Source organism: Pinus tabuliformis, chromosome X, assembly GCF_031772625.1.
Source record: "Pinus tabuliformis cultivar Carrire ecotype Pingquan chromosome X, CPIR1, whole genome shotgun sequence".
Lineage (NCBI taxonomy): Eukaryota > Viridiplantae > Streptophyta > Pinopsida > Pinales > Pinaceae > Pinus > Pinus tabuliformis.
The window spans coordinates 1187560135-1187570715 of NC_142308.1; the positions used below are offsets into that span (position 1 = coordinate 1187560135).

Sequence of the window (10581 nt, forward strand, 5' to 3'; positions counted from 1 at the left end):
TATATATATATATATATATATATATATATATATATATATATATATATATATATATATATATATATATATAAACATTGTTTTATAGCCTTAGTCGTTAATTCAAGTGGTTTGACTTGCAATGCCAAAGCCATAATGACCTCAAAGATAACAAGGTATAATCCACTTGGGTCCCTTGAGGGTTGGCACACATCTGCCAACAACATTTACATTGGGAACTACTCACAAAATGTGAGGAAACTACTGGAGGGTTTCCCCAAGGAAGTTGTCTAAGGAAGGGGACAATAACACTCTACCGTTCTCTTAATTAGGCTTATATTAGATAACCTAGAGGCAAGGTTTCACATGCTTGGAAACTATTCTTACGTTTGGGAGTGTCAAAGTATGGTTTCTACTGATTGTTGCTTGTCTTGTCTCTTGATAATACAACCAATATTGCTCCAATGCTCTGGTGAATTATCACTAGCATAGTCCCAAGTGGCTCTTTATGGGGAGAGTATGAAATATACAATTCCCTCCATCTATGGTTTCATGTTACAGTATGGAGCATTTCTCAGGTTGTATTCAATGTTCATCTGTAGTACAACTACAATCTATCTAAGAGTTCCTAAATATTTTGAAGGCTTTGTAGCTTCTGGTTCTCATCATGAGGACCCTGACTTGCAACCAGTAGAATGCATTATGCATTCAAATTACTTGGCTGCAAAGTTTTCATAAGACTCATTTCTTTGAAAATCTTTGGAAAAGGATTTGTCAAAGAAACACACAATATTTTTTGCATGTATATATAATATTGCATGAAGTATAACAATGGAAAATTATTTGTTTTTTATGCAACCCTCTCTTTTGTGCTCTGAATATCAAGTTTTTGAATGATAACAAAGATACAATCTAAGACTTTTGATCATATCAAGCAATCAATTGCAAGTGTAACCTTCCTCAATATCTCTTTTTGCTAGTTGTTATTTTTGCATCGAAGTAATTTCAAAAGCATTACATGATATAAAAGTAAATCATGATTAACTTAAAGCCAGGGAATCATACCAATGGGAACTTTGAAACACAGATCTATGCAATTTACATTGTTGACCTAGAAATTATCCCTAAGATTCTCCACAAAATGTCTAGAGAACATGTAAAACTAATGAAAGAAAGGAGAATGAAAACTCTGAAAAAGATACGAAAATTGCTTTGTCATATAAGGCTCACCTTTTCTATCTTAACTAATTGATCATGGTTATCATGCCCATAAAAAAATGGCTCCTTCCGAAATATCTGCAACAATAAATAAAGCAATAAAAATTCATAAGAAAAACAACATATTAAACTTAAAATAACTATTATAACAAAGGGCAAGTTACTCATGCAAAGCATTTGTGTGGATAATTAAATGTGTTCCCTTGACAATGTTATATTGCTTACCATTCCAGCAAACATACAACCAAGGCTCCACATATCCAGAGAATAATCATAATCTTGAAGGTCAACAAGAAGTTTAGGACCTTTGAAGTATCTGATACACAGAGATGCCTCACTATTAACTGGCTACCCATTTGAACACAAGAAATACTAGATCATAGAAATATCCATCTTCTAATACCTTCTCCTTAATGCACAAAAGTATGTTTCCAGTTCTTTCCAGCATTCCAAGCACTAACATGGTCAAGAAAAGATGAAAAAGCACATGATACACATCTCAAAGTATTCAAAATATGATAACAAAAGAACATAGCAAACATGACATTTCCAGAAAAATGTTAGTATCCTTAAATTAGCAAATTTTTAAATGTTAATTATTATTATTAACAGGGGTTCAACCAACGAGAAAAATCAATACCTTCACATCAGATCAGTGAAGGTTCAACCACATGAATCACATTATGGGGAGCATCAAGGCACATAATTCCTTGGTCATTGATTTTTTTTTTCCTTTTGACTTACGGACATGTTCAATGAGGCTAACGACTAGCTCTAAGGTACCATATAAATCTGACTAGTCAATAAAGTTGCATAACCTTCAATAAATGTTTTGAAAAAGCTTGTCTTATATTGTGGACTATAATAGCTCTTGAACTTAAGGCTTGTATCCAAATAAAAATCAAAACAATGGAAGACAAGATTCAACAATGAAACTTAAGGGATTCATAAGGTAATTGAAGCTTTGCAATTTTTTAAATTACACTTATTTGAAACTTGCTTTGTATAGAACTAATTTATAGTAAAGGGAAAAATGCTAAAAAACCTAAAGGTATGAGAGAAATAGTTGCAAACTTGACAATTAGGATTCAATAAGGTGTGGACATAAGCATGTAATCAATCACTAAAGTTGTTCAAAATTTCAAATTTCTGGCTGCCTGCAGTGAGTTACATCCATGTCAGTCCCAAGTTGATGGCAAGCAAAAACTGGGTCGGTTACTGTTAGAATCTCCCAGCCTGGGTGTTAGATTTTTACCTTGTTTTCTTGGTAGTTGGTTCTCCCTCATAGCATAGAAATAACACCAGATCCATGCCTCAAGATGTGTTTGCAGAATTGATAGCAGATGAAGCTAGGCACAACAATAGTTTTCTTTCGGAGGAGTGACATTGTTATGTAGACAGTTCTTTAGGGGGAACAAGCATGCATGAACGCAACATCATTAGTTAATTTTCGGTTTTATATTTAGACAAGGCACATTTATATATGACCAAAGTGCCTATTTGTAACATTCCCTAGCCACCCAACTAAGGGACATTCCCATTGAACTCTACTTCTGATGCCATAAATTCAGTATTTCTTTAGTCCCTTATGGGAAGGTTGTTCAATGTCTTCTCAGAAACCATTTTTAAAAATATATTCTTGTTATAAAACAACAGTGAAGCATGTTATAAACCAATTAACATACTCTGTATTTAGTATTTACACAGTAGAGATTATCTTCCATAATGGTTATGATCAAGAGTGAAACATTTTGCATGAAATGCAAGAATCATGAGAAACTCTTAACTCAGCTAATGAAAATGTAGAGCATATTCTTGATCGTGAATCCTAAATGTAGAGCATCATCATTTGATATTAAAATATGTCTAGGGTTTTGAGGAGACAACTTGTTGGTGTGTTGGTTTGCAATCTAGATTCACCATTTACTCCATTTGTTTATCTAGTTTTCCTTGGCCATATTATGGGTAGCTGGAATTACCCTCTTTCTTAAGCTACCATGTATCCTCAGTAGAGATAGGCAAGCTGAAGAGGGGGAGATAGTAATGTTGGTCCTCAACATCATATAATATTCACTTTGCAATCTATTGCATCATATTTCGAATTTGTCCCTTTGGAAATACCAAAGAAAATTCTTCAACTGGAACACCCTTACCTTTCCAATTCATAAATTGGAGTCAAGGGTTTATGTAACACACCCCTTCACCTTATAAATAAAAATATGAATATGAATATCTTAAATTATCATGAAATTGATTTAGAGAGGTTTTGTTTATGTAGTCAAACAATTATTGTGGTATAATTCTATTTCATGATAAGTGGAAGTATGGACAATCAATAATACATATTTAGATGTTAAATATGACACAAGCTTGACATATAAAAACCATTTAAATTCTTTTAATTTTAATCCATTTAAGCAATAAATGTATGCAGAGACTATATAATTTCTTCATACATATTATGAAGCATGGTGCAATGAAAGTGGATTTATACGAACATCTAATTACTGTGAGATATTTATGCCATTCTCAACAAGTAGAAATGGACTTAAGCAAATGACTAGAAAGGTGTTCAATGAAAATGTGAATTTACATCACAATGCATATTAAATCTTAATATCCCAACAAAAATAATACAAGTCTTCTAAAAAGTTGAAATGTACCTCTCTTTGAAATCCATCTCTTGTATAGTTATAATATGTCTTATGTTCATCTATGGATAGGCTTATGGACTTAGATGCATTATAAAAACATGATACATTTCCTTTTAGGTTCTCAATTTTATTTCTTTCTAAATATTCATAAAATTAAAACCTCAACTACTATATTACTTTCTAGATTTGTTATTTCCAATTAGGGTTTTAGACCATATTATCCTCTACGAGATGCATGAACGACCAAAGTTTTCCCTTCCTCATACATTAGTTGGATATATATTTCAAGGGTGAGAATTCAAATAATTATAATTTTTCTATAGGAACCTCTGAACTACTACAACATTGAGTGATTGGTGACTTCCACAGTTAATCATATTGTCAGATATTTATGAAATTACACTATGTCATATTATTGAGCGGTCCAATCCTACCAAGAACCACAAATTATGAAAATAATATAAGAATTATTAAACAAAAATTATGAATCTACCCTGGTGCAAGAGCTAAAAATGAGGAATCTGTCCAAATGTTAGAATTCCTCATGCATCCAAAGTTTCCTTTCACAACAACAATTAATGTCCTTACCTTAATGGGACTAGTTACAACATAGTTGCTTGAGGTATCTCTAGGTTGATTACAATATTTACTACAGATCATTGTTCTGAGGATTGTTATGGAGATACCTCTCTTGGAAAATCTTCATACTTGATATATACAAACTCTTCTCTCTAGTTATAATCACACTTTTCTTTTTCGAAAGGCATAAGCTACCATTAAAAAAAACAAAAGTTAATAATGTTATAAAAAAATTAGCATACTCTGTGTTTAAGGAGCATATATTTTCTTCCATAATGGTTATTATCAACAGTGTAACATTCTACAGGAAATGCTAGAACTGTGAGCAACTCTTAATTCAGCTAATGAAAATGTAGAGCATCGTCCTAACTGTGAAGCCTAAATGTAGAGCATTTTCTATCAAATTTAATGGAATGAATCCTAAGGAATTTATCAACTCAGGCATCTAGGGAGAGAAGAACAAAAAATAACAACCATTTAAATGCTCTTATTTTTAAGACATTTAAGTAATAATTGTATGCAGAGACTATATAATTTCTTCATACATATTATGAAGCATGGTGCAATGAAAATGGGTTTTCAATATACTAACATCTACTTACTGTGAGATATTAATTCCATTCTCAACAAGGAGAAATGGACTTATACAAACAAGTAGAAATGTGTTCAATGAAAATGTGAAATTGCAACACAATGCATACTAAATCTTAATATCCAAACAAGAGTAATACAAGTCTGTTAAAAAGATGAAATGTAGATCTCTTTAAAATCCATCTATTGTATATTTATAATATGTCTACTGTTAATTTGTGGATAGGCGTATGGACTTATAGGCATTCTCAAAAACACGGTACATTTCCTTTTAGGGTCTCACCTTTATTTCTTTCTAAAGATTCATAAAATTAAAAGTTCAACTACTATATTACTTTCTAGATTTGTTATTTGCAATTAGAGTTTCAGACCATATACTCCTCTACGGGATAAATGAAGAACCAAAGTTTTTCCTTCTTCATACATTAGCTAGATATATATTTCAGGGTGAGAATTTAAGTAATTATAATTTTTCTACAGGAACCTCTAAACTACTATGATAGTGAGTGATTGGAGACTTCCACATTTAATCATACTGTGAGATATTTCTAGAATTTCACAGTGTACAGTGTAATATTGTTGATCCATCTAGTCCTAGCAAGAACAACAAATTATGAAAAAAATATAAGAATTAGTAAACAGAAATGATGAATCTATCTTGGTGCAAGGGTTAAAAATGAGGAATATGTCCCAGTGCCAGAATTCCTCCTGCATCCAAAGTTGCCCTCCACCACAACAATTAATCTCCTTACTTTAATGGGACTAGTTACAACATAATTTCTTGAGGTATCTGCAGGTTTATTACAAGATTTACTACAATTAAAGTTCCAAGGGTTTTTATCGAGATACTGCTCTTGGAAAATCTGCATACTTGATATATACAAACTCTTCTCTATAGTTATGATCGCACTTTGTTTTTTAGAGGGAGAGGCTACCTTTAAAAAAAAATAGTTAAGAATATTATAAAACAATTAGCATACTATATATTTAAGGAGCAGAGATTAAATTTAATAATGGTTATTATCAACAGTGAAACATTCTAAAGGAAATGCTAGAAGTGTGAGCAACTCTTAACTCAGCTAATGAAAATGCAGAGCGTCGTCCTAACTGTGAAGCCTAAATGAAGAGCATCTTCTCTCAAATTTAATGGAATGAATCCTAAGGAATTTTGAACTCACGCATCTAGGGAGAGCATAACAAAGAAGTACAACAAGGGAAAATTTTGTAGCAACAATGTAGGAAATTCATAGGCAAGTCAAGCATAAATTGTAGGAAAACACCATGAAGTATAAAGGCTAGGCAGATTTGAGGAAAAAGGAGTAGATTTTAGAGGTTGGAGACATGGTACTAGCTCACCTTAGGAAGGAAATATTTCCAAAAGGTGAATACAACAAACTAAAATGGAAAAATATTGGACCCTACAAGATTTTGAGGAAATTTTCTAATAATGCATATGAATTAGAACTGCCTCCAGGATTGGGAATTTCCCCTATTTTTAATGTTTCAAACCTCTATAAATATTCGAAACCATCAACATCAACAACAAGAAGTAGTCAATACCAACAACGGTTAGCCATAAATTGGGAAAATCAGTTGCTTTCAGCAAAGCTTTTGCAACCTGAAAAAATCTTAGATAAGAGGATCATTAAGGAAACCAGAGGAAAGAAGTACTATGAGTACTTAGTGAAGTGGATGGACCATATAGTGGAGGATGCCACTTGGATGACTGCCACACTTATATAGAAAAGTGGCAAGTCCATTAATGAACTCATGTCAGGAGCCATGAACAGTTTTCAGCCTCAGGAGCATTGTTCATTTCAAAGGACCATGTGGTCAAACTTTAATAGAGGGGTTGGACCCTCATGAGTTTTCTTATCAGATTAGGAATTTTAATGAATATGGCATGTAATAAGTCCTAATTGGCTATTTAGATATTTGTTAGTATTAATTAATGCCCTTTTTCTTATTATTCCATGTAATGAACAAAACAAGGCTTAAATTAGCTTATGTTAGTGATGTTGGTGAACAAATCCATGCTTTTATGATCTGCGCCTAAAACCAGTTGTAATTTCCCTGTTATCACGAAAATGGTAATAGAATTACCTCCATAGCTCACTCGGCACATCGAGAGGTCCGTCGTGGAATATTTTGAAGGAGCTTGTCTCATTTGTCTGCTCTGTATATTTTATGCATCCATTGAAGGTTCAATTCAGTTTTTATATGCATATTTGTGTTGCTGGAATGTGTTTCATTGTAGCGTAGAGGTCATTTTATTTTCTTTGTTAAATTATACCCTACAAGTTATAGTTGGGCAGGGATAGATTTCCTTAAATGGTGGTGTATATGATTTTGAGCGAGAGACAGACTGAACTTGATCGAAATTTCCTTTCTTTTATTACTTCGAAGAAAGATTGATAGAGCAACACATCCCCAGAATCTTTTCGGAACAACAAACGTGGTTGGAATGGCATACAATTTCCTTTAATTTGTTTACGGGGTTGTTGTTGGAGTGGGTTAATTCCACTGGTAGTAAGTTGGAGTGGGATATAAAAGAGTCCCCAGAGGTTTCACAACCCTTTGAAGACACCAGGTTTAGAGCCACGATGGCTCTACATTCAGGCATTAAATCAAAAAGGGGTTTTGGCTTGCATCAACTACACTCGATCTCAAATTCCCTAGCTTCTACACCATGGCCTGTTATTTGTTTACAGAGTATTCCACAGTAAACACACTATTATTTTTCAAATTTAATGAATGATATTACTATGTCTTCACCAACAAAGAAACAAAGATATTCCAAAAACTATTTTCATGACCAACCTGATTCAAAATGAAGCTCTTCCCTTGATACACTCGGATGCAGACAGAAACAACACTGAGAGGCCCTTTCACAAGCTGCAGAGTGTCGACAATGTCAGAGTCCATTCTAAACTTGCATTTATCATCACAGTAGACCAGCCTCAGGGGCGTGTCTGGGCCAGTTGGAATCACGACCATGGGAGTTGAAGGAATTGTTGGCTTACCTGACCACGCAAAGTTCGAAACCCTAACATCTACATCATCTTAACTAGATATAAAAAAGAGGAAGAGGCGCACCCACTTTGCTCCCCTCGTCGTGATTTGCATATGGGACCGGTTGAGAATGGTATCAATATAAAAAGTTCAGTGGGAGTGGCGTGTTTGAGTTGTTGAGATTAGATGAAATCTATTGCATGACTTGGAGTTTTTCATAGAGTTAAGGGGCACACGGAAACAATTAATTGTAGAAGCAAAGGGTTTCAAGAGAGATTAGAGGGAAGATATGTTGAGTGTGATGACTTTGGCACTCTAGGGAAACATGTGAAAGTTTTAAAACATAGAGATACATCCCATATTAAAACAAAAGATAAATAAATCTTTTTTCGTTCCAAATGGGTATATAAATTTAAAGAGGTTTATTATAATATCTTTAATAGTAAAGAATATATATATATATATATATATATATATATATATATATTATTAAAAATAGATTAAGAAATAATGAAGTTTCTAATATTTTCGAAAGATATTTATTATTATTAAAGAGGAAAAAGAAAGGGTTGTAATAAAAATTGAAAGAGTATTCATTTAAAGATTTAAATGGAAATGTTATATATTCAATTTATTTTTTATTTTAAAGTTAAATTTATTAAACATTTAGTGTCATCATATTTGTAAAGGTATAAATTATTTTTTTAGTGTAAAATTTAAGAAAATATTTTGGCAAGAGATTCTATTCTTTTTCGGGTTTCATATATATAGAATTAAGATGGATCTAAGTTAATTTATATTAAACTAGCAAAGATCCATTGTAGTTATAAATATACCAAGTATCAAAAGAAATCAAATCACTAAAGATATAAACCTTTTCTTGAGTACATAACTTAAGAAATGCTTACACATGTAGAACTTTGATCCCCTCTTTTTGAGTATATAACTTGGGAAATATTTACACGTATAAATTTGACCCCTCAACATTTTGTGGATTTAGAGTTAAGATAGATATATGATAAATCTTTGTAATATTATTTATATTACATATAAATTTAACATCTCACTATATAAAAATATATATATCTTTTTTTAATTTTATTAAAACATTTATAATACATATAGTTATATAGATATAATAAAAATGATATTTCCTTTGATATATTTTATAATTTGTTTTAGTTTCATTTTTTAATGTGATATTCATAGCAAAAAATAGATATATACAAACTCTATGGTGAATATGTGTCCAAGGCCCATTGTGTTGACTTAGAGGAACTACAGGGTTGGTATCGAACACATTGCAAAAAGGTTGGACCATTTTTTAGTTCATCCAAATCTTCGGGACATGATGGGGTACATGTGATTCTCGGTCTCTCCAACAACTCTATTTGACCACTCTTCGATCATTTTACAGTGGAAGGGAAATAAGATGTGGAAAGGATTGCTCTTCAAGTTCAACAAAACTTGGCTGGCCGTTGAGGATTTTTGCAAGACAGTTCATGAATCATGGTCCCAGTTATTTGTGGATGATGAATTATCTTGGATAGAGGAAGTTTCCCTGAATCTTCACATCGTCAAGAAGGTGGTAAAGAGATGGGAGTGAGAAAAAATGGTTGCACGTCAGAAAGAGCTTGAGCAGATTGAAGCAAAGTTGGTTCACATAAATTACTTTATTCGATGTCAGACTTCTTTCACGGGCACAAATTGATGATTTATGAGGGTTTAAAGCCCGTAAATGATACGTCCTTAGACTACATGAGTAGACATGGTTACTAAAAACCCATGTTATTTGGTTAAAGGCCGAGGACAAAAACATGTTTTTTCTAGAGGTATGCTACAATGTGTAGGGACAAAAGCACTATTGGGGAGGTTGTACCAGTTTGGGACGTTATCTGCATTTGAAATCCATTAGGCATGAGAACTCTTCATCATCCAAGGGAAGAATAGAAGGTGTATGGTTGGCTTGATGAAGGTACTTCCAGAGATGCATTTCACTATGAGGATCCATTCAGACATGGTTTACATGTAATTAGAGGAATGGTTACATGTATGAAATTTTGTTTTGTCATGTCATTGATGGATAGCCTTGTTCTTAGGTTAAACATAGGACCTACGACTATGTGGATAAAAGATTTGAACAAAAGGTGAGATTTACAAGATGGACACCCAACTTGAGATCATGCCATGTAGCACTAACTTACACATGGGTTTGGTCAAAGGCCCACTCAAGTCTTCAGGTTGGAAATATTCTTCAAGGAGGTGGTTGGGGGATGTTGGAGGTAAGAAGGGGTGATAAATAACCCTAATGGAAGAGCTTCCATGTATTTGAAGGTGTGTTTCCCGCTCAAGTAGAAATGTTTGGCGGTAAGGACATATTTTCACATATTTGGAGGCATATTTCACTTTTTGAGGTATTTGGGGTTAAGTACATTACAATAATTCAACCATAGATTACTGGTATCCATATTATCCTAATAAATAGATAAATATATAAATTTAATATAATTTATAAATTAATGTCAGATCATAGCATCAATCACACAATAGC

The 10581-nt window shown here is 32.8% G+C and overlaps 1 protein-coding gene across 1 annotated transcript; it reads right to left on the reverse strand.

Annotated features, from left to right (window-relative positions):
• Positions 1-958: 958 nt before the first annotated feature.
• On the reverse strand, positions 959-8174 carry LOC149144192 (uncharacterized). Its single transcript, XM_089446663.1, has 2 exons — positions 7839-8174; positions 959-1272 (listed from the first exon to the last, which is right to left on the reverse strand). The coding sequence occupies exons 1-2, from the start codon at positions 8013-8015 to the stop codon at positions 1192-1194; spliced, it is 258 nt and encodes an 85-aa protein (XP_089302789.1). The 5' UTR covers positions 8016-8174; the 3' UTR covers positions 959-1191.
• Positions 8175-10581: the final 2407 nt, after the last annotated feature.